Here is a 27,997-nt window from a genome sequence, read left to right on the forward strand (position 1 = left end):
TCATTTTCTTTCTGTGACAACATCTGTTCATTATTACCTGTACATGTATGTCTGGGTTTGGAGGGGGTAGGGGTAGGGGTGGGGTTGGCTTTCAGCAATTACATTGGAAAGAAAAACATTAATTTTTGTTTGTTATATTGATGCATTCTTATGACTCGACAGTTTTCACAAATGAGGTCATGCTTACAAGATGAATTTTGGAATAGATTACTTTCCAAGGGGGGGGGGGGGGGGGGGGGAGGGGGTAGTATCAATGTGATAAGTGTTTAACGGTTTTTTTTTTCTTATGAAACTAGATTTGCTAAGTAGTCTAAGTAGCTGTGACCTGAGATTTTCCATAGATGACGTTCATTCCTCGCGCGGCCTTCTCGCGATCGCGCACTCTTTTACGCGCGCTAACATTACTACACAGACGCGACCACAGACGCTAACGCCTGCTACGCGGCTTGCTACGCAGGCTACCGGAAGTGTCGGCATTTTTACATTACACTGAAGAAGGGCTCTGCCCGAAACGTCTGTAAATATTAATTTTTTGACACTTAAAAGAGTTTTTTTCTCGAATTTTTTTACTGGAAGTGTCGCATGAAACGATATGAGGAATTTTGAATGTCGGTTACACAACGCATATTTGCGTTTGAGCCTTCGATGACAACTGCTGACTACGACAGCAAAAGAAGCAAAGAGAGAGACAAAAGTGGTGATATTCCACTTTTTTCACCATGAAAATGCCGGTATTTACGGTAAGTGGTAATTCGTAATGTAGCTGGCATTCTATTTATTAATTCACTTATTAAATGAAGTGTTTTCTAGGAGCCGGACACTGATGAAGTGTTTGTAAATAACCTTTCTTCTCCTGAACACGATGACAGACTTCAAGCCGTAACGTAAGTGTAATCTGTTGTAATTCCATTTATTTCACGAAGATCTTTTGGTTAAGTTCAGGTTATAAAGAATATCTTTAAATTGGAAGGTCTGGCCAGATTCACTGTGTTAAGGGTTAAGCTAATCGGATTTAAAAAAAAAAACATTTAAAAATGTTCATGTCAACTTACCCTTAATTGTTCTCCGATGTTTCTGTTCTAAATTGTTGTAACGTTTCGTGTTGTTTACTATTAGCTGTACTAGCTGTTGAACCAAGGGTTGTAATACCCTTTTCTCAAAATAGTGCCTTACGTTCTTGGACATAATTGAAAAATAATTTCAGCATTCTGATTGTCAGCGAGTATCCAGTGAAGAAAGTTGAAAATTATTAGAGGGGCTTTCAACGACACGCGAAATATGAAGTTCAAAACCCAGCCAAATTGGCCTGGCAAAACGAGGAAACATGTTTCCAGAAACACTCGTAGTGCAAGCACGTTTCCCCAATGTATCCTAGTTTTACCATATGGGAAGCATTGTTTCCAGTGTCAATGTTTGTCTCCATGAGGAAAATTTGTTTCTGCTATATGGCAGAAACATGCTGTGTTTCTGTGCAGCATGGAACCATGGCAAAACGAGGAAACACCTATGGAAACATGTTTCCTTGTTTTGCCGGGCCTTTACAGTTGTGTTTTTTCGCTGCCATCAGTCATTATACCGGTAATTATGCGACAGCCAATACTATAAGAAAATGGATTTAAATTTACCAATCACATCCGACAGACATGATCTCTTGAACCAGTTGAAGTTTACTTCTGTTTCCTGAGAAGTCCCCTTAAATGATTGATGGCAGCAAGAAACTCAACCATTGATTCAGCAGAGTGTGCATGTTACTGAAAATCACTGTAAGCTCAGCACAAGAAGTAGACAGTCATGTAAAGTTTTCCAAAGATAAAGTGATGGAAACTATGACTTCCTAGTAAACACTTCCAAACAGTGCCAAAGATATCCCAGATACAACCAAACATCACCAAAGATTACTCAAAGGCTTCTAGAAATCACCAGTTAAGGTGGAGTGCTGAATTATAGCAAATTAAACCCCTTAAGTCCCTGGACATTGAATAATATTATTCAGCCTGGTCAAAGTTACTTACAGTGGAAAGAATAAAAACAAGGACTTTAGTATAATGAACCCCAATTATAACAAACACATTGTTGCAGTCACTAAGCACTTAGTTATACCAGAACACACCGACGTGTTAGCTCAGTTGGTAGAGCGCTGGACTACTGAGCGGGAGGTCTCAGGTTCGATTCCCTGACCGAACTGGTCAACACTCAGTGTCTTAAAAGAACTGAGGAGAATATGCTGCCTTTGTAATGAAATCTGCAAATAGTTAGGTATTGTAGTCTTCTCGGATAACGACAATAAACCGTAGACCCCGTCTCCTGCATCTTCAGTGTAATGGTCAGCAGGGGATGTAAAAGAACCCACACATTTATTGTAAAGAGTAGGGCACAGAGTTTCTGGTGATGTCGTCTGGTCTTTGCCCACTGTCCTGTATACTGTGAAATGCTCAGTTTGACATAAGCATTACTTGCTAGAGGCCTAACACGCTTCATAATACTGAGGGTAAATAAAGTGTCAGTTCAGTTCAGGCTTTCACTGAAGTCTCTTTATTACTCTGCCAATCTCTTGGCAAAAATGTGGAACCAAAAGTGATACTCGATCACCATCACAAGAACAGTGGTGATTGACTTTAACATAACAACCTTTTTTCCTCCATTCAGGAATATAAAAAATGCAGTGATTGGCAATAAAGCTAAGAAGTCGTCATTCATCAGACTTGATGTCATACCAAAGATAATTGAACTTCTTGTTCAGGATGACACTGGAATTGAATTTGTTGTTGAGTCAGTTGTGTTGTTAGGGAGCCTGGCAAGAGGTACATAATTATATACATGGCATGCTACATGTTGTTTGGTTTTCATACTGGAAGGGATGGGGGAAAGGAACTATTCATAATTTTTGGTACACGTGTGTGTGTGATGCTCAGTGTTCCACACCCCTCTCCCCATATTAGATCAAAACGTACGTGTATGTTTATTCATAGTTGTTGAAAGGGTAGATGACACCTGGGCCAGGATGGGGGCAGTGGGATACTCAGTGGCGGATCTTGGGAGGGGCCTGAGGGGACCAGGTCCCCACCTTATTTTTAGAACAAATAGAGGGCCGTAGGACCAAGAAAATTTTTTTGGAGAACGTCCCCCCCCCCCCCCCCCTCTGACTTATTTTGGGGTTTGAATGGTCAGGGACCCCACTTATTTGAAGGTTAGTAGTATCCACTTCTGACTCTCTCAACAAAGTTTTGTTGAGAGAGGCTCTGCTCAAGGTCCAAAGCAAAGGGTATATCGCAGGGTTACTTGGACTCATTTATACACATTCATTGACTGGAAAGAGATGCTGTAAGTTAGAGTTATTAAATAAGCGTTTTGTCCAAGAACAATGCAATGACTTTTGCCAGTGCATTTCTCACTTATCTGAATAGGTGACAACAGAAATATTGCTAACCTTTTGGAGAACAATTTAAAAGTCTTCAGTAATCCTTTAGAATATTTTATATTTCTCATGAGTTCTGGTTTTATTAAAGGAGAAATACCCTCTGTCTAAAAACAGTTAGAGTTAAGTGATATTGATCCTTCAGTCTGTATTTGAAAGTATGTTTACCTGCAGAGTTAATTTTGTTTTGTTAAATTTAGGTTCTGCCCAGAATGTACAAGCTCTTTTGGAAGCACACTCACTGGAAGTGTTCTTGAAAGGTAAATATACATAGTACATCTTTACAGCTATTTTTAAAATCTTGACTTTAAGTATGTGAGGCGCGGTGGTCCAATGGTTAGTGCGCTGGACTCAGGATTGTCGGTGGTTGGACTGTGTTGTATTTATTACACTTTACTTTCATAGCCCCTCCATCCACCCAGGTGTATATTAAATGGGTACAGGGACGGCGGAGACGGGGGGGGGGGGGCTTTAGCCCCCCAGAATTTTCGAAAAAATAAAGACTTACTAAGAGAAGAGTTTTTTTAGCCCCCCCACTTCAAGTCACTAGTCAGCCCCCCCACTTGGAAAAATGCTCCGCCGTCCCTGGGGTACTGGCAAATTTAGTGCTGGGGGTAACCCTGCTACGGACTAGCATCCCCTCTAAGGTGGAGTAACAATACTCCTAGCCGCTTACGCTACAGAAACCAGGATAAACTCTGCCTGGCCTGATGAGCCACTTGGCTCAACAGCAGGCTTTATCTTTTTTTAAGTATTTGCGTAGTTTTCTTATTTTGTTCCTTTCATGTGGCAGGCATTTGTCATTCAGATCCCAGAGTCGTTGCAGCTTCAGTCAGATCCTTGAAGTCACTCTATTCTTCTTCTCTCACTCCATGTGGTCCAATCTTTGAAGTAAGTAATGTCCCAGAGGTAAGCCTTTTCTATTATGTTGCCTAAATCATCAGCCACTAAGTTAAACTACACGTAAATGTAACTTGAAAAGCTTCAGCTTTGATGAATTGTTCAGTAAAATGTAACTTGGGTATTCCGAATTTGTATACTTGTACCAGTAGGATCATTTATTATAATTAGAATCACCAAAAATTATATTAAAACCAAAAATACTGCATTATAACAGTGTAAACAAGTGTGTCCAAATATGTTTATCCTACATGTAGTTGTCAAATATTTATTGTTCTCCTTTATTTTTTTGTCTCTTTTCATATTGTGAGCTGATTAACCAGAAAATGCTGTTTCTTCTAGCTGAAGGGAACAGCCCAGGGCATTTTTTTTATGATTGAAAATTTTGAATTTTTATTGTTTGCCTCACATCCCAGAATCCAAGTGTAGTTCCCCAGTTAGTTGAACTTCTGTCAAGTTCTTTATCTAATGCAGAGGGAGCAGCTTCAATCCTCTCCAAATGTTGTCAGGTAAAAATAGCAATTACTTCAGAATACTGTCTGTGATACATGTATTTAGTAAGTGAGTTGCACATAAAAATAAATATAAATTGCAAAATAGCTGTAAAGATGTTACAGTTCACATTCTACATGCATTGTATTGGCCCTTTCACCTTATTCCTACGCCTTCTGAACAAAAGGGAATAAACCCAGTATACAGGCTCAACTTAGGCTGTAACAATAGCTACTAACAGTGTTTTTGCATCTTAGTGGTATTTGTCTGTAGTTTTCAATTACCGGTACCTAACTTTAAGTAAGTAGACTCTCAGCTCTGTGCTATTAAAAATCCATGAATCTGATTGGCTCTCTTTTGTTTTCTATTTAACAATTAGACTACGAGCCCAAGTTTTCTATGAGCGAATAGTCATCGAGGCGCATTTAGTAGAAACTCTTAAAAGACTGCAGTCCAAAAACCTACAATTTTACTTACTTATAAGCCAAAAAAGAAAGAAAAATTAATCTTTTAATGAGCAACGAGTTGAAACAAGCGCATGATTGTTTTCTATCAGGGAATAGAAAACAGTGGGAGAACCAATCAGATTCGCGGATTTCAATAGAACACGGCTGAGTTTCTACTAATTGCTGATAGAACATATGATTGTTTAATTCAGTCTATGAGCGATAATCATCATGTCGCTGCACCTCATTGAATATTTTACTCATATAGCAAACTCAGGCTTCTAGCCTTTATTTTTATTAGGGTTGATAATATAAAGGTCCAACAGTTACAGGCACATACAAATGAAGGGAACTATAGTCAGAAATTATACCAAAGTTGATAGTCAGCCTTTTGTGCCAAATGAATTTAATGCTTAAAAAGCCTTTTTTAACTAAATACACAACATACATTTTACTTGTATCACTAAATAATTGTGCCTTTTTCAGGGTCCTGCTCACCAAGCGCTGTTATGTAACATGGGAGCAGTAACTGCTTTAATGCCTCTCTTGGTGTGTAATATTCCCAAAATACAACAGCCAGCATTACAGTGTTATGCAGCCATGTCCTTTCAAAATGGAGCTGTTTCATTGGCCATGAAATCAGGTATTCTCGGCTGTAAGATAAATGTTATTCATACTGAGAGCTTACAATAAAATTATGTTACTAAGTTGTTATCTTGGCTGTCATTAAAAGGAGAGCTACATTGAAAGATATTTTTTGTTTTAAAATTGTGCAACTGCATCTTCTTTAAAGAGCAAAGATCAGCTTTGACTGAACATACAACAACTCGGCTTTCTGCATCTTTACATGATGTAGACAGTATACAGAAGATTAATAAAGACTTACCGGTAATTAATATCACTATGAACTAGATAGCTCTTGCTGTAAATACATTCTAATTTATTAAATTATTCAAAAAACTGGAAAAAAAATGACTTTACCGATATTTCGTGTTTGTTAAAAACACTTTGTCAGGGCAACTGACGGAGTGGCCTTGACTGTTACAATAGATATGTTACAATCCAGGCCCGTAGGGTGGGGGGGGGTTCGAGAAGTCGGCATTTTTGGGGAGTTGAAAAGATAAAACATTTTACACATAACAATCAAAAGACTGTGAACGGTTGGTTACATGGACGTCTCCCTCCTTGACAGGATTAACGGAGGAAGCCGCAAAATTTTGGCACTACAATGAAAAGTTTTAATTTATCTTTTGGATTGGTTAATTGAAGTTCGTCTTGCTTTTCATCCGTGTCGTGGCGCTCGCGGAAATCAGAACTAGCGTTAGTTGGCTGGATAAGCAAGTTAAGCATGCGCATTTGTTGTGTTGTGGATTTCTGGACAAAGTTCTTAGTCTAAGACAGTGTGTAAGCATTGCAAAATAATCCCAACCAAATATCTGAACTATAGAATTACTCCCAGAAAGAAACAGATATTCTGTACTTGCTAAGACATGGAACAAGTCATGTTAAGTAGTTGTTTCATTAATACATAATTGTATAACTTGTCAGATAATTCATCATTCTTTCAATTTTTTGTCGACTCATCCACCTTGCATGTAATTTTAATATTTGTGTTTTGAAAACTGTCAAAATACACACACTCATTTCTAAACATTTCGAATTTATTTTTAAAATGAAAATTACTTTCCAAGGAACTAATATTGAAGGAAAATGCATCCCACCTCAAAAATGATGTCAAAATGCCGGAAATGGCACTTGAGAGAACCTAAATTTGCCAAATTTCCTGGGGGGGGGAGGGCACGCCCCCAGGCCCCCCTAGAGCCTTGCGACTTGGCCGCTCGTCTGCTAAAAAATACCTCCCAAAGAATAAAAGAAACCCTCTCAACAGAATCCACCCTACGGGCCTGCAATCTGACGTAAGACGCTATTCAACGTTAAGGTCTTTAGTGTGTGCAATGCACGCGCACACTCTACAATGAAATCCTTATCAGCTGAACAAATAATTGATTTAATAATCTACTTTGCAATGTAGCAACTCATCAAGGTGAGCAGCTGATTCAGATCTTCACCAGATTGCTGTCAAGAGACAGACCAGATGAGGTTCAACTCGGAGCTGCCAAGTGGTAAGGGGGTCTTACTTTGTGACTGTTGACTGTTCGTCAAGAGTCTCTTTCGCTGTCTAACTTTGTTTGAACCTTCCACTAACAGTGACACAAGGAACAGTAGGGCTATACCAGTGATCTTTATTGTGTTAAATTGAATAAACCTGAAATTGTAAATCTTCTCTGACGTTATCAAAAGCAACAAGATGAAAGTACAATCACCTTGATGTTTCTAACAGTTTGACAGATTATTAATCCTCCTGATATCATTGCAAAACATGGTTCAAAGTCTGAACAAAAAAATGTTGGATATAACATTTTTAATTTTTTTAGTGTGAAGTATTGTAAGTTGTGCATTTTTAACCTGTCCTATAGGTTCACTAAAATAATATTGTTAGTACTATACACACTAAAATATCAGTTAATCACATAGCTTTTTTTGTTGCTTAGTTCCTTGGCCCAGGTTGTGGATAGGGCCAGCTTTTATTACGTAATGCTTGTTTAATCTGGTTGTTTTATTTCATCTTTCTCCAGTTTGACAAATATGCACAGAGCAGGAGCAATCCCAGCTGCAGAAAACCATTCACTCTTGATCAAGGTGTGTACCATTAGCTTATGTTAGACAGAATGTTATGTGGCCTCTCCTGTCAATAGGTCACTTGTCACATCCTATAATTAATGTTCATGTAGTACCATACAAACATTTTATGGAGTGTGAGTTAAGCACTAAAAATTTCTTCAGTACTTTTCAAAAAAATTGCAAAAAATCTTAATCTGCAGTTTTGCCTCTGGTGGTGGTAGATCATTATGGAGCATTATTACTGCTTCTACCCTAGAAGGAATGCACTTTACTGTCATAAGTAGCCCCTGGGCAGCAGTTTATTATGTTGCCCGAACAATAGGCCTTATTCGTATTCTCGGTATTGGACTGGAACTAGCGTGCAATGGAGGCTCATGCGGGTAATCTTTTCAAATGCAAATGACATGAAGCTGTTTTAAATGATATTCGCCCGCATGAGCCTCCATTGCAAGCTAGTTCCAGTCCAATACCGAGAATACGAATAAGGCCTATTCACCAGTGCATGTACCTACAGTAACAGTCAAATGCAAGTTGACAACTTCTCTTCTTGTCTTGTGAGACAAGATTTGTGTCCCAAAAAGTGCCAGATCAATGGATTGGGCGAAAAATAGCACCCATCAGAAGATTTGCGTACCCCTAGCCTCTTTACACTCGGCCCCGCCAGCCAGAACAGTGAAGTATATTAACCAAGAACAAAAGAAGAGGACACAAGCTAGCTGTGCTGAAACCTCACGATAAGCAGTCCAATGCACCTGTAATCATTAGACGATTATGCCTCATGTCTTGTAATTTTTACTGATATTCTACACATAACTTGATTGTTTACTAATTTACTATTATTATATCAGGTTCTTGCCACAGCAGTCAGAATGTGTAAGTGGGACAAAACTCTCACAGTTAGAGCTGAGGCAGCAGAAACTTTAGGTGAGTGGCAAACATTTTCAGCTACAGTGTAGAAATGATCAGTTGTCTATACGTTGCATCTTCCTCTAAAAAAACTGTAAGTTGTACTTTTGTGACTATAATACATGCACATAACTTTTGGTCAGGAGGCATGGTGGCCTAATGTTTAGTGTACTGGACTCCAGATGGAGCATCCGGGTTGGAGCCCTGGCCAGGGTCAATGTGTTGTGTTCTTGGACAAGACACATGACTTTCATAGTACCTCTCTCCATCTAAGTGTATAAATGGCTACTGGCAAATAATGGAAAAGAAATTATTCAACGTGACACAAGCGTGGGACAAAGAAAAAATCTGAGTCCCCGACGCGAATCAAACCCTGACCCATTATTTACTTCACATTTGATGCAGGACGTGTGTCATATATCAACCTAGTAAATGGCGCAGCTCACAACGAGTCTCTCCTAGCTCAGTTGGTTAGAGCACCCAACCGGTATCTGGGAGGCCATGGGTTCGATTCCCGTTGGGGAATCAGATTTTTTTCTTTGTCCCACGCTAGTGTCATGTTGAATAATTTCTTCACTATTTATCACCGAGCTTGAAATTTACCATCCTTATTATTTACTACACACTGGCAAATAATGCTGGGGATAACCCTGCTATGCACAAGTGGCAGGGCACGACAAAAGTGCTGTCTGATAGCTTGGGGCTAGAGGAATTATTTGTCAGGCTAGTGTATTCTGATCATGGGTTGCCCGATGGGCAAGCAACACACGGGCAAGAAACATTTTTTTCAGATGACAACCTTCAGAAATAAATGTTCATCAGACAAATTAGAGGGAAAAATTTGGGGCTCCAAAATGTGACTCACTGCATCCTTCAATGGCATCTAAAACCCCTGGTTTTATAGTCGCCAACTTGAATGGCGACTATATTTCTCTGTGTTAAGATGACTAACGGCCATTTTCTGAGGAATTGTGTCCTTTCAGAAAATTATATTGGAAGATCTTTGCTTCCAAAACATTCGAAATAAGAAAAGAAGTCAAAGTGCTCCAATCCATCCTTTTGCTTTGCCGTAAAGTACTCCATCACTTCGTAAAACTTGCTGTTTTTGAAATCGCCCCAAAATGCATTGCAGGCATTGGGTGCATCATGTATGCATATGAATTGTGTCTCTTTAAATGTATCCTTCAGGATCCTTTATATTTGCAATCCCCTACATTAGTTACAAAGTTAGTTGCCACAAAATCATAAAAATGTGTTTGTTTTAATTCTTGTGGTAAAGTTATTTTCCTTTTTGAATATTTATGTATTTATTGTCTCCAAAGGAAAAACAATTTTAAATTTGCTTATAATGATGCAAATTACCTTCGGGCTAGCTTAGAGGTTTGGGCTAGTAAGATAAATAACAGCTTGTCCAAAAGGGCAAGCGGAGTTTTCTATTTCGTCTCACCCTGACTAGCATCCCATCCAAGGAGGAGTAGAAATACTCCTGGTCACTTCATGCTATGGAAACTGGGTTAAGCTTGGTCTGTCTGAACACAGAGTCTACCTTACTTACATTTTGAATATTAAATCAGTCCACCAATGCAGTGATGCTGCATGTAAGTGTAACACTTTTTAAAACACATCTCTCTTACAGCATTTCTTATTGAAGAGGACACAGAACTGCAGAGAACAGCAGCCATCTCAGATCACTTAATAAAGACACTGACTGGATTCTTGGTGAAAAGTGATTTGGATGACAGCTCATATGCTCTCATGAGAGAGGTAGGAAAACTGAGGGGAGGGATGGTAAGAACAGCTACAGAAGCTCAAACAAACTAAGGGGAAGGGGTGTGGGGTTGACCTTATAGAGAGATCGGAGTAGTCACAACAGTAATTTGTTTGACAAAAAAGTAAAGTAGTGAAGTTAAGTTTTGCATAAATTAATTGACGAATTTGAAGGGAAGGAGTTGGGATGAGGAGAAAGGATAGGGAAGGTGCACTAGTAGAGAGCTTGGCAAATTACAAGTGATTTTTTTTAGCTTGTGAGGTTGCAGTGTGGAAGCCAACTTTGCCAAAAAAAACTGTGTTCTTGTTCTTTTTCTTTTAACCAGAGTGCCTTTAAAGCCCTTGCTTCAGTTGGAGCAAATGATGAAGACATCAGAAAAAAGGTTTGTGCATCTGTTATTATAAAAAAATGCAGAATTGATAGACATTAATGTTTATGTCCTTATTGAACCACACTGCTTGTATTGCAGATAATAGAGATTGAATGTACAATGGATCACGTGGTATCTGGTCTGGAGGACCCCAACACCAACGTCAAGTTAGCAGCAGTGAAGTGTCTCCACAGTCTTTCACGCTCTGTTCAGCAGTTAAGAACAAGTTTCCAGGACACGGCGGTTTGGAAGCCTATTATGAAGCTACTACAGGACGCCTCGGATAACATGATGACTGTGGCCTCTTCCGCACTCTGTAATCTGCTGCTGGAGTTCTCTCCGAGTAAAGAGGTTAACATAAATATATGTTTCTGGAGAAATCAGTTCAAATCCTCATAAATGCAGTGGAACCAATTAGTTTCAGAGTCTCCTACTCTCCTTACTGGTTTTCATATCTTTCGTAGATTTCTCCTTGGGAGAAACTGGGTTTTAATCACGAAATAATAAGATGATCAGGTCTTTCACCTGCCTGCTTTGTAGACGAAGATGCACTAAACAATACCATTCAAAAGTTAGCTGCCATCTTCTAGCGTTTCGTGTCTCGTTCGCATCTCGTTTTTCAAAGGATGCTTCCCACCTCTCACGCACTGCATCTCCTTTCTGCAGAAATGTGACTCAAGTCTCGATAGGCGTGTCTCATTTCTTGCGATGATAAATGTAGTAGTATTCCAGTTCAGTAGTATCCAGGTCACGACTAATCTGCATTTTATTTGGGACAAAACAAGAACTGGTTTCCATCTTGAAAAGTCAACTTCTCTGTTATGCAACCTTAAAACGTGATAACTCGTTTTTTCGACGTTTTTGCTTGTTTACAAGCTAAAAACGTAGAATAGGGGTTATGTGGACAAAATTTGGAACCACATATTTGTAAACTCTCAAGGGACTTTTTTAATTTCTCAAGGGACTGTTTTAATTTCTCAAGGGATTACTTTCCGCTGTGGGTGATCACTTGCGATCTGGTGAAAAAAAACGTGACTTGTCACATTTACAAACGTTATATAACAATTTTAAAAGTGACATGTCAGCTTTCTTATCTCAACGCTCGTGTGTCTGAAAGGCGATCTATAAAAAGCGTCGCACAAACAATGGATTGCGTAACTAAAACACGAATAAATAATCACTAGCACTAACATCGTTTAAAAATTACAAACGTCAAAAATACACCATACCAAAAAACTCGCTCTTTTCAAAGATATTATTGAAGTTAAAACAAATGCAAGAGATGGGGGCTTCTTTTAGCTTAGGAGCGGTTAAAAATTAGGCCAAATTTGGTCGCTACATGCAAGCGCAACTCTATTTCGTCATCAGCCTAGGTCGTTAGGGACGTGACCTCGCGTTGACAGGGAATGACAGCAATGTTGCATGAATCGGCTTTACAACATACGATCGTATCTACGCAGTTCGAGTGGAATTTCAGTCAAAGACAGCAAAATTCTTTCGTATTTCATCTTCAAATATAATTCGAAAGCATTCACTGTATATATGGCTTTTGTTTAATCCTGGGTCTTGATATCCGACCCTCGCAGAGCCAAGACAAAACTCAGCTTTTTCGTGGAGCAATCGTAACGATACGGCCTTGAACACATTGAACAGCGGTCTACCTATAACAATCCAAATATGGCGTCGCAAAAACAAAGCGTCGAACGCATATTTTGCTGTTTCATTTGCTTATTTCGCTGCCGTAATCGACTGCCTCGAAAAGTCCTTGCAATTTTAAAGTATAGAATTGTCAGATCTCGGTGCACTGTTTATTTGTGTAATGTTAAGGAATATGTGTATAAATACCCACAGGGGGCCCAGGCTCACGCTTTGACAACTCGGTCAAAATGGCGGCGTCGAAATTATAAGGATTTGTATGAAACTTTATAGCAAAAATCTATATCGAAAGAAAATAAAATAAACAGCCAGGTAAGTTCACATTTTACATCATATGTTGTCTATGTGATGGTTTTTGACTGTTATATAGCATTTAAACCCTATTTAACTGATATTTTAAATTTTAGTTTACTCTTACCTAAATATATGCAAGGGTGAACACTTCCGACGCTCGATAAACACCACTGTTCGACAAAAACAAGCCAAATACTGCTTTTAATTTCATCTGCTCACTCCAAAGCTTCGCATGGGTTTAGTTCGAAGACCATACTTTTGATACAGTAAATTTTTGATCCGGCTGCCTCCCTCCGTGATTAAAGAATACGGAAAAAATAACCAAGGTTTGTACACTTTTGGCTTTCTCCAACACCTTGACTCCGATAGAGTTGACGCATTTTTAATTAGCCTTGCCTTTCACGTGCAGCCTCACGCTATGATTGGGCGATAGTTGTCATGGCGACGACACTTCTTTCCCGTAGGGGAGGGAGGCAAACGATACCTTCGAGGGTGCATTGCCTTACACGTGTACACTAGCCCGAGTTCCCACAGGATGATTTGACCTCACGTATAAATCTAGACTCACAGATGTACCGTAAGAGAATTTTGCAGAACCCTGCATATTAATATTCACCATTCTGACGGTATACAGATTTAAAGCACGGGCACGCGACAAAACAAAAATGCTGAGAAAACTTAGCCGCAAAAGGTCTTGCGAAGAGACTACAGAAATAACGGCTAATGCTGGTATCGTGCAAGTTGTTGTCAGCTGGGAACAGACAGGAAATGTAGCAAGATTCAAAACGCACGTGTCGACTACATTCTAAATTCACTTCCACAATACATGCGAAAACTTTGAAAATTATCAGATCACATTTGCATTGAAATAAAAAACATGTGCACTTGCTTTCAATTCAATACTTCAGTCTCTGTTCGATTTTTAAAATATTTCATCGAGACATTAACGATATGTCTAATTAAGCTCGAATTTTTTATTAAACATTTGTGTCTAATGCGCGTAAAGTTAAAGCTAATCTTAAGACTTTTCATTAGCGAAGCCACTTTGAACGAACGTTTAGAGCTATTGTTCTTTGCTTCGTTACATTGTTGATGATGTTGCTGGACCTTGCTGTAGTGGCATGTTTTGTTTTGTAAAGCCGCAATGAATATAATTTGCAAGGGTTTTCCAAAACCTCACGGTACACCAGTGAGTCTAGAATTATACGTGAGGCAAAATCATCCTGTGGGAACTCGGGCTAGTGTACACGTGTAAGGCAGTGCACCCTCGAAGGTATCGTTTGCCTCCCTCCCCTACGGGAAAGAAGTGTCGTCGCCCTGACAACTATCGCCCAATCATAGCGTGAGGCTGCACGTGAAAGGCAAGGCTAATTAAAAATGCGTCAACTCTATCGGAGTCAAGGTGTTGGAGAAAGCCAAAAGTGTACAAACCTTGGTTATTTTTTCCGTATTCTTTAATCTCGGAGGGAGGCAGCCGGATCAAAAATTTACTGTATCAAAAGTATGGTCTTCGAACTAAACCCATGCGAAGTTTTGGAGTGAGCGGATGAAATTAAAAGCAGTATTTGGCTTGTTTTTGTCGAACAGTGGTGTTTATCGAGCGTCGGAAGTGTTCACCCTTGCATATATTTAGGTAAGAGTAAACTAAAATTTAAAATATCGGTTAAATAGGGTTTAAATGCTATATAACAGTCAAAAACCATCACATAGACAACATATGATGTAAAATGTGAACTTACCTGGCTGTTTATTTTATTTTCTTTCGATATAAATTTTTGCTATAAAGTTTCATACAAATCCTTATAATTTCGACGCCGCCATTTTGACCGAGTTGTCAAAGCGTGAGCCTGGGCCCCCTGTGATTTCCTCCGCGAAGATAGGAAATTGTTAAACTAAACTACAAAGAAACTGTAATGATAAGTTCGAAGAACAATGCACAGGATAAACCTTCGACTCATACTTCATGCAAAAACGTCGATATCTCGAAGACACTGATTATTTTTCGTTTGGCCTCGCCTGACCATACGAAAATGTAAACTGACACTAAGAAGGAGAGTGTAATGTGTGGGTGAAATCACTTGTAAATTCCTGGTGGAAAAATACCATGTTTTGATACAACATTGCTGAAAATCTTCGCTGTTTAAGTTTTATGCGTGTGTATTGTGCGTTTTTTGACGTTTTACAGAGTGAAAAGTTTAATATCGTTCTTATATTTGTGTTTTTTATTTTAGCCGATATTAGAAGCAGGTGCAGTGAACTTACTGTCAAATTTGACCAGGCGTCAGGAGACTGCCCTGAGACTGAACGGAGTCTGGGCACTAATGGTAAGTAGAACTCATTCTCGTCCCCATAACCCTATCGTTTCTCTTAGCCGGCTTGGCACGAGAAGACGAAGGGCTCTGGGGACATAGGATTTTTGAATTAATTCGAATTTTTTTGATTGGCTGTTTGGAACAAATAATTCCTAAAAGAAGTCGAAAACGTAACGACTATCTCATACATTCTTTTGAAACGTCATGACTGGTTACATGAAGACCCTAGGACTGGAAATTGTGTGTCGCCAGAGCCCTTCGTTTTCTCGTGCCAAGGCCCAGCCGGCTAGTGAGGAGACGGAAGGAGGAGGCCGAGTGGTTAGAGCGTTGGACTCGAAATCCGGAGTTCGCGGGTTGAAATCCCGTTTTGACCACAAGCTGGTGTTGTTTTCGGTAGTCCAGAGTTCAACTTCTCGGCAACATTTCTAAAAAGCCAAATGTTCTAATTCCTGCCAGCTGGGATTTTTAACCATGTTATGTTCATTTAAAATGTTTGTTTTAGTGTTTCATTCACATTGAACTTGAAAGCGACATTATTCTTGATTTTTTCGCTTCAAACTACTTAAAACTGTGGCTTTGACTGCCACCCTTTTTTGTTTTGCGCCTAATTAAAACTAGTCCCATGATTGCTAGTTTCTTCATTTAATCACAACAAGCCGCGAAAACGCAAAAGCAGAGTAGACTTGGGATTGCTCACTGACGCTGTAAGCTGATTGCACTCTGGAAACTAGCAAGGGTGAAGTTTTGGAGTGAATGAGGTGGTCATTCATTAGGAATGGCCGTGACCGCAGTTGCGAACGAGGAATTAACATTTCTTCTTTTTTCCAGAACATGGCGTATCAGGCAGATCCCTTAACCAAAAATAAAATCCTGGAAGTGTTGGGACCAGAGCAGTTGTTTAGGTTAGTGTTACTGTTTTGTTTGTAATTTGTCAATGGCTCATCCATTAACACGTTTATTTTGTATACTTTTGATGTTCACTTTGTACTTTTTTTCTATTGCTTCTTGTGATAGATATGTCTTGTCTGTTTTTTTTGTACGTGTCAGTGACCAACACGATCATGAGCCCATGCTTCGTTGGTCACTGAGCACATTTTATTTTGGCTCCTATTATTGTTATATTTTCCTTCTTTTAATTTAATGTACTTTCTGTAAATAGTGTAATAGTGTATGATTTTTGTAAATAGTGTGAAATAATAAAGAACATCTGAAATCTTCGTAGCAAAACGCGACAAGTTCCGACTAGTGCCAGTGAATAAACGTTTTTCGATTGGTAGACTCTTTTGTACGTTGCCTGCACGTGATGGTCTAACGACTTTATTTAGAGCAGTTTTGAATTGAGTGTGGTAAAACCAAAACCAAAGTAATCACTCTGGCCAATCACAAAGGACACAGACAATCCAGTGAACTAATCAAAACTCAAAGCAAATACATGTAGCTGGCGCGAAGCGCGGGAAAACGTGCATGAGGGAGTCACGATTGGTTTTGGTTTTACTTCTGATTGGTTGAGACTGAAATGGCGCGAGATTTTTAAACCAATCACTAAACGTAGCAATGCAAAACCAAAGCAAATGCAAACTACTTTCGATACTCAAGTGAAAACCGCTCTAACAATATGATAAATACACATTAGTTAAAACGTATAACTTAATGATTTGTTTTTTTTGACTAAGAAAACTGCTACACTTTCTGGATGCTAATCCATTGCAGATGCTTTGCAGTCTTATACTGAGCTGTTTGTTCTTTGACTTATTTGTACGATTTTTCTTTGCTAGCAGCCTTCTGAATGATCCGGATACTCAGGTGACAATGAAAACTTTAGGACTTATGAGAAATCTACTATCAGGAAGAGAGGTAACGTACTGCGGTTTGTTTGTTTATCGTGCGAAAATAAAACGGAACAAATACTAAATGTAGACAGAAAGCATTAATTTTTTTTTGCATTTTTCAACGAGTGAACAAACATTTTATCAAGTCTTGAAAGCAAACTTCCGAACTATCTCTCTAAAACTGCACCTTTTTTTGTACTTACAGTTTTGTATAGGGGGCCGGAATTATAAATTCGCACTGCGCAATTGCACCGAAAACGAACAACGAATTAACGAATGACAACTTTATGTTCTTTACTCCCGTATGCATAGGGATTTAGTTTGATTTATTTTGTCTTTATTTTTTTTTCTTACTGTGTTCCGGGGATGGAACAACCTTTAACTCAGTTCACAATGTATACGACTTTTCTATATATATTATAACTGACTTGTAGTAATATTTATAAAGTTTCTTCTGATCTAATGTTTTATCATATTGTATTTGTTCTCATTGCATAAGTACTTTGGCCAACTGAATTCTTGACCTCATGCGAGGTCAAACGGAAGAACTCCTACCCACTACATGTATAACAGTTTCCTTTTTGTGCACAATCATTTCTCTTTATTTACAAGAACGCACTGTTGCGGTCGTAAACTCTTTAAACTTTTAGTTACGTTACTTACGTTACGCATCTTATGTCACGAAGTGCGTTACATCTTAAGTCACAAGTTTTCACATACTGCCTTGTTCCCTGGGACGTCTTTTCGAAGTTATTAACAATGTAAAGTAGTGTAACATACATAGACGACGTTTAATTTTTGATAATTTACTAGATTACACGGTTCACTCTAAAATAACAGTTTCTTTTAGGTATGCGCCATTCTTGTGCACTGTCTCGGTTGAATATTCTAAACCAGCATTCGAGGAAGTGCTTGAGAGATGTCTCGCTCTAAACTCTGCCACAGTACTTTGCGGCATCGCGTAATACAACTTCTCCCAAAACCACTTGTTACTGACACTGAGATAAGTGTTAGTACGCATGTACAGCTTCATTTCGTCATCGAGCTCATCCATGTTGACGTCATCAAACAGAATAATTATCAGATAATTCATGCGTTCCTCTAACACCTTACGATGCGCGGCGCGAAACTCCAGCAGGCACCACTCGCTCCTTAAAAAGTCCCGAGATAGCACCATGAGCATACGTTTACTTTGGTCGACGCTGTTCAGAATGTTTTCCTGGATTGGTGCGCCCACTAGAAAGTCACGTTGATGAATGCATAGTTTGTAAGGAGGGTCGTGATTTTCGAGTCGCTCTTGCAAAGTGTTCACAACCCATTGGTAATCGTTACCGCTGAACGATACGAACGCGTCGTATGTCTTGCTTGGATCCAAGTCATCTATGCGGTCAAATGGGTGCCAATTGAAATGGGTGTACATGAAGACCTTTATTTCTCCACGAAACTTGTAAACCAGGATGAAGGCGATGATAGTCAAAACCAGCGAGCTTCCAAGAGTCAGGGCGATTATTCTGAAAGTCTTATCCTTCGTTATAGATTGTGGAGACTTGTCTTCTACATTCTGTTTACAAACAAACTCGTCATCAGGCAGAGTGTAAATTGATTTTCCTTGCGCACTTCCCTCAGAGTTGCAAAGAACGTTTTCAATGTTCAGTATTTGACTTTCTTTTCTCCGTAACCAGTTTTTCATCCATTTTGTTTTGCAGTCGCATTTAAAGAAATTGTGGTGTAATACCAGAGTTGTAAAGTTTACCTTTTCGATATTCCTGGGTAAATCGGTCAGTTTATTGGAATCGATAAACAGAATTTTAATTCGTGTAAATTTTTGCACTGTAGAGTCGTTTAATACTTGAATCTTGTTTTGTGTCAAATACAGCGCCGTCACATTTTCCATATAAGGATAGGGTGGAATCTCCCGGATGTCGTTGTCTTGTAAGTTCAGCTCTATGCGACCGCATGGAACTTTGGGAGGCACTGCGGTTAGGTTTCTTCCTTTACAATCGATGACGACAGTTCCGTCCAAAGCACGCACAAAACACAAACATCCGCTGGGGCAGTTTTCAAGATTTCTCTGGCATTGAAATTGATCTTCATCCACGGATAAAATCGATTTACCTTTGAGTTCACTCGGAGCGGCGCATTTCCAAGTTTGAAACTGTTCTTTTCGAATGCGCGTCACCCTATGCACCAAAGCTCGTAGCCAGCGAGTCAAGAATAAAATCTTGCAGTCACACATAAGGGGATTCCCCGTCATGTCGATTTTGTAAACCCGTAGAAGATACTCGAACTTAATTTCCTCGGTTTTGTTGAATGCCTCGATGTTAATCGTCGTGAACTTGTTGTTAGCGAAGCTGATGTACTTTAAACTTTCTTGCATTCTTACTTGAGGGGAGCTTGCAGTTTCACGATGCTGAAACATAAATGCATCATAATCTAATTCTTGTAACAACCTGTTAAAGTCTTGAAAAGTCAACTGATTAAAGGACAAGTCGGTTTCTGTGGCGCTTCGTTGCAGTAATAGTGAGGTTGGAATTCGACTTATATTGTTGTTTTGGAGGTAAATTTTTTCCAGGGAACTTGAATCTATGGGGAAAGCTTTTTCATCCACTCGCGTGATTTGGTTATCTTCTAAATGCAGAACTTTGATATTTTTCAACTTGCTGAACAATTCTTTTGGAATATAGCTCAGTTTGTTGCCATTCAAGTCAATTCGTTCAATCTGCGTCACAGATTTGAAGAGTTCTTTACGTATTACCGAAATGTTGTTGTGATCAAGTCGTAATTCGAGCAAACTATCGAGTCCTTGAAACAGCTCTGATGGTAAATCATTCAATTTGTTCTTGCTGAGGTCAATCACATGTATTCCCGTCAAATTGCGAAAACACGTTGGTCCAATGACTTTCAAACCGTTTCCCTGCAGAGTCAGTTTATTGAGAAGTCCTCGAAATTCGTGCTTCGATAAATCTTCGATCTTGTTGTACGACAGATCGAAAAATCGTCGGTAAATCTTCGGATGCACGTTAGTACCGAATTGGTAATGATGATTTCCGGTTGGAGTTCTTTGTAATCCTCTTGGCAGTTGGAGAGTGGTGTTACACCATGGAAACGATGGTGGCTTTGTAAGCTTATTGTTTGCAAGCTCAAGCGATTGCAGTTGCGGCATCGTGGTATTAAACTCTGCAGGTATCGTCGTAAGTTGTAAGTTGGAAAATCCCACCTCAGCCATTCTGGACCAGACGTATTTACTAAACATGCTGGGAATGTTTCGCGGTTTAGATTTGTCAATTAAAACAGAACCAACATTTTGTAATGCCTGAAGAGAGTTATTTCCCAGTGAATTATTTCCTTCAAGTAAAGTCGCGTTTTCCAGTACGTAAAAGACTCGAAAGTCTGTAGCGTTTCCCCAGTGAGAAATATCATCGACTGAAACGCTACATTGCCCCTTAATTTGCAGGTAAGATATAGCGTTTTTCTTTGTAGCGTTTAAAGAATTGTTGAAAACAATTTCCATCGGAGTGAGACACATGGGTGCAAAATATAACACGACATCTTGACTGGTTGTTAGTGTTTTTAAAATCACACCAATATCCACTGTACATCGGTCATTTATCTTGTTGCTTTTTAACGCACATTTTACGGCTTGCACTGGGACTATTCCTTTATCTGTTTCGAAGAACGATGACATCTTTTTCGAAATACAGAAAGATGCAGGGCAGAGTTTAAAGCTGGTTACTTGTCCTGTTGCCTTGATCGCAGCGAGAACCAAACAGCAGAGTATTATCAGGGAGCCTTTCATGTCAAAACACAAGAGACGTCGCCAGCGGGAACATGTGAAGCGAATCAAGCACCTAGTCGTACGTGTAGATTTGATTCAATTACTCTCGCCTATGATGTTTGTGATTTCAAAAACACAAATTCTTCCGTTCTTCCGGGTTATACTGGAAGCTACCGATATTTCCTCCGTGTTTTTCCGCCAGACGCTGTTATGAGGTTTGAGGTATTTGCGTGGTTTCGACGTGAAGTAACTCACGACCTTCGCTCTAATCCTACGCAGACAAAAATGCTTCAGCCGCGCCAAGTCATCTTAACATTCTGACCTTTTATTACATTCGGGAAAATCCAATGGTTCGTTTGACGGCGTCTCAGCGCGACTTAGCTCCGATGACAGAGTAAGCAAATTACACCATGCATGCATTACTTCCGGGAGTCACGCCATATTAACAGCATATGTTTTTGCCCACTGTGGAATTACCACAGCAATTTTCTTTTCTTACGGATTCAAATTTTTCGTTAGTTACAATGTAACTCATTTTGTATTCGATCTTGTGTTAGAAAAGAGCAACACAGGTTGGAAAAAGATAACATTGTTTGGTTATTTTTGTCTTGATGCGTTGTTGGGTGGGGGATTCCCCGTTTGAGGTGACCATGTTTTACAGATGACTTCACCTATTGTTGCTAGTGTCATGAGAGGATTATTATGCTGTTTGTTATCTGAAGCTGTGTGTTTTGCAAGGATTTGTTTCGCTATTAATTACAGTGAGTGAGCTGTTTTTTCTCTTCTTTTTCACATTAGCGACACTGATAACAGAACGGTCACGCAAACGCACAAAACACATAACGTTGATATTTTATGTCATCAGTGTGAACAAAACAACATAACGACATAGAAAGAACACTTAAGCACAAAGACGTAAGGAAAAAATGCTCTTTCGTTTATGTCGTTTTATCTATGTTGTTATATTGCTGTTGTGAAGCAGGCTTTATCTGTCAGAGCAGCACAAATATAAGCTGACCTTTACGGGAGGTTGATTTCCTTATAAGAAATCAGTGTTGCGGAAAGAAAGCAATTCACAAAAGCGAACAAAAAGTTTTTCTTTAACATGTGGTTTTGGGAAAAGTGTTTGCTGTGACGTATTCTGCTACCAGGGTAGCTAGCTGCTAACAAATCTTCTACATTGTTTTGAAATCGCTGCCGGAAAAGTACTGCTGGCAAGTGTTTTACGTTATGATGTTATTTTAGTGCCGGGTGATTCCGGTTTTCCAGCTTTATCGTAATTATGATCTACATTCTTTAAAAATAAAATACGGTATTCATTTACCAATGACGTCATCTGCAGCCATCTTAACGAGTTGCTGAACAAAAGGAAGAAATTGCAGAACAGTGACACTCCCCTCCCTCGACTCTTTGTGTGTCCCAAATGCTGCATAATCATTTTTTGGTGAACGCAGCTAAATAACGAACCAAATTAATTACAGAGCTTTATGGATCGTGTTTCAGGCAGATTCGACCGAATAGAAACAAACTTGGGCTGAATGCCATCCATTCGTAATCCTTTTGGAGTAATCTGCACTTTAAACAATAATTGGAAAGCTTCATTTGTCTTTGCGTCAGTCTTTATTTACTATTATGTTTTATTTAAATTAAATTTGGTATTTTGCGTGCCAGATGGGAACCTCAAGAGGCAATATCAAATAGCAGAACAGGTCAATTATTTAATCTCGGCAAAAGTTTAAAGTCAGAGTGTTGTTTTTACGACTGAATTTATTCAGGAGTATTGTAGCTAGCCCAATGGCACTCGTATGGTTGGTCGGTCCATCATCTGTAGACTTCTCATTGCAACTCCGCTGACCTGCAGATATACTTGTAGAAATAGTGTAGCAAGGCGGCCGTATAAAAGCGGCCGTATAAAGGCGGTCTTTTAAATTTAAAGGGGTTTACAAGAAAAACCAGAAGCAAAGAAACAAAATATGGCTGACAATTACGTGAAGAATTAAGTAATCGACCGCCAAAAAAGTGAACATTGAGAGCCAGTAATCTGCATTAATCGATCGATGACTTTCGTGTCTATCTTTCGAGCATGTAGTCGAGTGTAGGAGCATTCGAAAACTAAATCGGGTTTCACATAAGCTTCATAAGCGATGGATCTATCTAGAAACCAGAGCGTTGGCTAAAATCGAGTGCGTGGCTGCTTGTTCCCAAGAAAAGGAAAAGCTTTTCAGATGAAACAGCACAATATTACATTTGTACCTGAATCAGTCTATTATATATTTTTTTACAGCGTTATTACTTAACAGCCTACATGTAAATTATTCTGCAATGCATACCTACGGAGCGATATAATAAACAAACCATTTTAGTGCTATGGGTTAAAAAAAGAAAAAGAAAAAGGGAAAAAGAAAATAACTCTCTCCTCTGAGGCTCGAACTCGCGACCTTTCGATCCTCAGTCAGTTGCCTACCCGACTGTGCATGCTACTTAGACGTGCTTAGTCACGTGAGACGAAAATATCTTATATCAATGTAATCGACATTCCGCCGTTTATCTGTTATCATGTGCATCAAAGGAATGTTTGAATCACCTTGCTGCTCATAAATTTTCAAGGAATGAAACTAAACTTTTAAACTTGGCAAAAAATTCAGTCGTGGCTCGAAGAGCTCTTTGATTCTTTTTCAAAGTGGATTTAGTTTTTATAAGGAAATTGGGGGATTTGGTAAGCTTACGTTATGACGTCCAAATGAAAACTACACCAAAAGAAAATCTACAAATATAGAAAACTGTCACTGTTCTTCAAGGACTTTTGAGATTTTAGTTTAATGCACTGACGTCAGTCTACTGAGGGAAGCAGGCGCGTAGGAGGGGGGGTTCGAGGGGTTCGAACGAACCCCCTTTGGAGGTCAATAATGGAGGACCGAAAACACAAACTGTTGATTTTCAGCTTTTAGCAAATATCGGGGGAATGGAAAACAAACTTTGAGGGTTGCAGCTTTTAAATTACCCTGCACGAAAACGCTAAAAGTATCGGGAAAGTATTAAATTGTTAGGAGAATGGATCTTAGTGTCCTAGTATTATATGTAGTCAAAATAATCCCATTGCTGAAAAAGTATTTCCTTAACAGGCGTCCGGGATTCGATGAATGGAGTATCAATAAACAAAATGCGGGGATTACAATTTCGGGGGACCCAGGTGATACGTGCATTCATAGTTAGTACTAACTATGGTGTATTTAGTGCATATTGACGATTTGACGCCGCTTTTAGTACATTGAAGGTGGAGCCGGGGTGGGGACTTAACCTTTGCAGCACACGTCAAGCTTTTGTAAAACGTTTAGTGTACTAAGCCGGTATGTATGTATGAATGTATCAAGTTAACAAAACGCCGGAAATATTGTTGTTATGACTAAAATTACCTGTTATTTTACACTCTATCGAGTTTGAAATACACAATGACGTACACAATGCTGAAAATAGCATTTCCGGGCCTCTAGATTCAACATATTCTGGGGGAACATGCCCCCAGATCCCCCTAGAGGCTTGCGCCTTCGGCGCTCGTATTAAATAACCCCCCTTAATAAATCTTCCTGTCAATACGAACACCCTTACAAAAACTTAATGTATTATTAACTTTGCATAATTGTTTTTGACAAATTTCCTCAAAATTATGTTAGACCCTTTGTGAAACGTCATCGCTTCTGCATGCACTGCATGCCGTTTATTACGGATGTAGGCAAGAAATCTTGCGCAACCGACTACCTGACAGAATGACACCGATAGGGTATATCGAACCATTGCTACAACGTAGATTTTTAACGCTAGAATTTCGAGTTTTTTCTCTAATAATTAATCTGTTAAAATTATTTTCTCGTCACCAGAGATTGACGCAAAAAAAAACAACAACTATTAAACCGATTTTATTTTTCGTTCCTTCTGTAAGGGGACAAACCGAAAAACAGGGGCTCAACGAATAGGTTACATTTTTACGACGAATAAACTTAACAAGAGTCCTAGAGGATAACAAACCTTCCAGGTGCGGTATGATTCAAATCAAAAGTCATGTGTTGAAACTCGTTTGTCCATATCATTAAAAATAACAGTTTTTTTGCTGAAAGATGCTTGGTGCTAAAAATTAATAACGAACGGTGAATAAGTATCTTTATACCATGCCATAGAAAATACAGCCAATCAGAATACAGGAAAGCCGTTGTATATTCGACGGTATTCAATCCAACCTTCCCATCGTGCGCTGCGATCTTATTCTCGACGAAATTTAGTAAGCGTATTTTCTATGGCATCGTATAAAATAGTTACACAACACTTTCTCGTGGTATACTATGGAATATCCCACTTGTCACTTGTATTTTCTTGGTATACACACTCGCCTAAAGGCTCGTGTGTATACCGAAAAAATACAAGTGACTCGTGGGATATTCCATAGTATACCACTCGAAAGCGTTGCATAACTAGTATTTATTGAATCCGGTCCTATCTAACGCTGCGTCTCAGAGGAGGTGCCCACACAATCTTCTCGAATTATGTGGTTTTACACCTAAAAGTGGTAAATGCTTATGGCAACATTTAGACTGTTCACAGTCCCCTATTTTTCCGTGAAGTCGTAGAGGTTTTCGCTCGCGCTCGTGAACCAAGATGGCTTCCCGTCGGACTGAACGATCGATCTCTACGATTTCACGGAAAAATAGCGGACTGTGAACAGTCTTGGCATCCTTGGGATAGCTTGGAACGCGATAATTTTTTTTATCGGTATATTATCCGGAGCAGAAAGTTAATTTCTAAGTACAGATAATTCAAGTCATAGAACTGAACTTGTTATTAAACTACGCTGGGACTCACTTTACTGATCAGTCTCAACCGTTATTTGGGTTGTCACACAACGCTTCATGGCCCGTGACGACCAAAATGATAAATTGAAAGGAGACTTGCCCAACAAATGAAGATGAAATTATTTGTTCAGGTTTTTATTTGTGATATGCACTTAGCATGTTTCATCTTAAGTCCAATCAGAGCACTCGTAGTAATTCTGCTTTTTTCATTCTTTTCCTTCTTTTGTAGGATATCGATCGCATCATGCTCCTTTATGGCGCTCGTGTTATGGAGAGTGTGAAGCCCATACTGGACAGCGAAACTCGCACTGAGGATGTCAAAGAACAGGTAAATACGAGCAAAAAAGCACGTCTCCCCGGTTGAAATTAACAACGTGAAGGGAAAGAGGTACATCGTTTACAAACGATGCATTTTATTAACACTAATTTCAAACATTCGCTTTAATTTTATGGACCTTAATTTATTTATTTTATTTTTGTCATCATCAATTTAAATCATGGTTTTTTACAGCATCGTTTTTTGAAGATGCCTTTATTTCGAGGAAATCTAGCTACCTCTCCGTCAGAGTCACTTGACATATTGTCGTCATTCAGTTGATTGAAAACATCTTTAGATTTGTGATTTTAACGGTGCTGAACGTATAGTTTATTTCGTGAAATGTGCAGGCTGCGCAAAGAAATTTTAACGCACAAATTCACAACGAAATAATTCTTATCAACACGCGCAAATTCGCGTTAATTAAATAAATGTAAACTTAACGTTGCGAAAATTCGCATTAATTATATAACGTGTTGGTTTTGTTCTTCGTTATATTCCTATAATGCAGTCTTTTGAAAACCCGCGACTTATTTAAAACCCGCGACACGCGACTTGAAACCCGCGACCCGCGACCATTAGGAAAACTCGTCGAAAACGGATGTAACATGATCATATGATAACGTAATTTATTTTCTGCAAACAAGGCGACATTGATTATAACACAGATATTATCAATTGATTATGAGATGCTAGATCACCTTTTCTAAGAAAACAGCGTTGCCATATCAAGAATTATTTCACATGAACTACTTTGACGCCTTAGTGTCTAATTCAATTAATTTGTGGTTTTAACTTGGCGCCACGGAGTCTACGCGAATCCTTCTGCAAAAGAAACACGCAATGTTCGTGACGTAGACTGATCTGCGTATGTGTTTAGCACAAAGTATTTTGTTCCAGAAAGAATTGTACCACAAGGAGAGCATAGAGCTTTCTGAAACAAATATATACCTTGAGTTCTTCAATTGTAAGTATCGTAAATATACTCCCCGTTTTACAAAGGGCACACGGTCAGGTTCTCTCCATCCCCTCTCCCCTTTACAGAAATAATTAATTAATTAATTGGTGATTAAAAGTTTACACCGCGTTAGCGGTTTAGTGGCTTAGTGGTTTAGGGGTTTAGCAGACGCCAACCCACCAAACCATCACAATAGTGCATTTTGCACTAAAAACTACAACTGTGCGAATGCTTCGACTAAGACTTGTCAGAAACCACACAGTAGAGCATTTCATTTGAAAATTCCATTTTTATTTGTTGTGTACTTAGGCGCTGTGCGTGATCGCTAACATTGCCAACGGCTCTTCGGCCAAGGAATTCGTGATGCGAGATGAGAGCCTGCTAAAACGACTCATGCATTACATGATGAGCGACAGCGTCAAGTTACAAATGGCGGCTACCTACTGCGTGTCCAACCTGGTATGGAGCACAGAAGACGGAGCTGTGGACAGACAACAAAAACTTCGTGATCTTGGAGTGCAGAAACTTCTACAGTCTCTGCTTACAACTTCAGACGTCAATTTGTTTGAAAGGTAGAGTGTTTTGTTTTCAGTTTTGTTGACCCCACAAGCATTGTGCTTAAAACCCTTTTCGTGTTTAAATAAAGGATATGATGATGATGATGATGATGATGATGATGATGATAATGATGATGAGAAGCACAAAGCCAGATTAAGAAAATGGAGGAGAGGTGGGGACTCGTGTGAAAAAAGTCATTTAGATCCACAGAAGTAATTTCGTCGCCTACATTAAGTTTCACAGCGAGCATTTGACAAAACGTAATAAACTAAAGTAAACTTAGCCGTGACACAGTCTGTTTAAGATATGAAAAGTTTTCTTACAAATCCAGTAATTCTAATTTGTCGCCAGAACTTAACCTTTCCTCTCTCTCCATAGGGTAAAGACGGCACTTCAGCAGTTCACGTGATATTATTCGTTACCGGAACCTTTGTATAAAGTCACATCATGTCAATAAAGTCTTCAGCATTTATATCACT

At 39.1% G+C, this 27,997-nt stretch overlaps 2 protein-coding genes and 1 long non-coding RNA gene across 4 annotated transcripts; 2 read left to right on the plus strand and 1 right to left on the minus strand.

The window, feature by feature from the left end:
• Positions 1–632: 632 nt before the first annotated feature.
• On the plus strand, positions 633–27,995 carry LOC144630348 (armadillo repeat-containing protein 8-like). 2 transcript variants are annotated; one of them, XM_078488705.1, is made up of 19 exons: positions 633–740; positions 811–884; positions 2,647–2,801; positions 3,616–3,675; positions 4,209–4,306; positions 4,732–4,824; positions 5,740–5,896; positions 7,286–7,376; positions 7,890–7,953; positions 8,784–8,859; positions 10,478–10,605; positions 10,935–10,991; positions 11,079–11,330; positions 15,161–15,253; positions 16,070–16,143; positions 17,017–17,095; positions 25,916–26,014; positions 27,270–27,532; positions 27,897–27,995. In XM_078488705.1, exons 1-19 carry the CDS (start codon positions 720–722, stop codon positions 27,925–27,927), a joined length of 1,965 nt encoding a protein of 654 aa, XP_078344831.1. In that variant the 5' UTR covers positions 633–719; the 3' UTR covers positions 27,928–27,995. The 2 variants fall into 2 exon arrangements, with proteins under 2 accessions (XP_078344831.1, XP_078344832.1); XM_078488706.1 differs by having other exon boundaries at positions 17,020–17,095.
• Positions 13,204–14,797, plus strand: LOC144631076 (uncharacterized). The gene is made up of 2 exons (XR_013566671.1): positions 13,204–13,501; positions 14,517–14,797. It is a non-coding gene; the product is annotated as an uncharacterized LOC144631076 (long non-coding RNA).
• LOC144630324 (toll-like receptor 6) lies at positions 17,561–21,159 on the minus strand. Its single transcript, XM_078488677.1, has one exon. The coding sequence runs from the start codon at positions 20,864–20,866 to the stop codon at positions 17,894–17,896; it is 2,973 nt and encodes a 990-aa protein (XP_078344803.1). The 5' UTR covers positions 20,867–21,159; the 3' UTR covers positions 17,561–17,893.
• Positions 27,996–27,997: the final 2 nt, after the last annotated feature.

Source organism: Oculina patagonica, chromosome 11, assembly GCF_052425735.1.
Source record: "Oculina patagonica isolate OP01 chromosome 11, crgOcupat, whole genome shotgun sequence".
NCBI lineage: Eukaryota > Metazoa > Cnidaria > Anthozoa > Scleractinia > Oculinidae > Oculina > Oculina patagonica.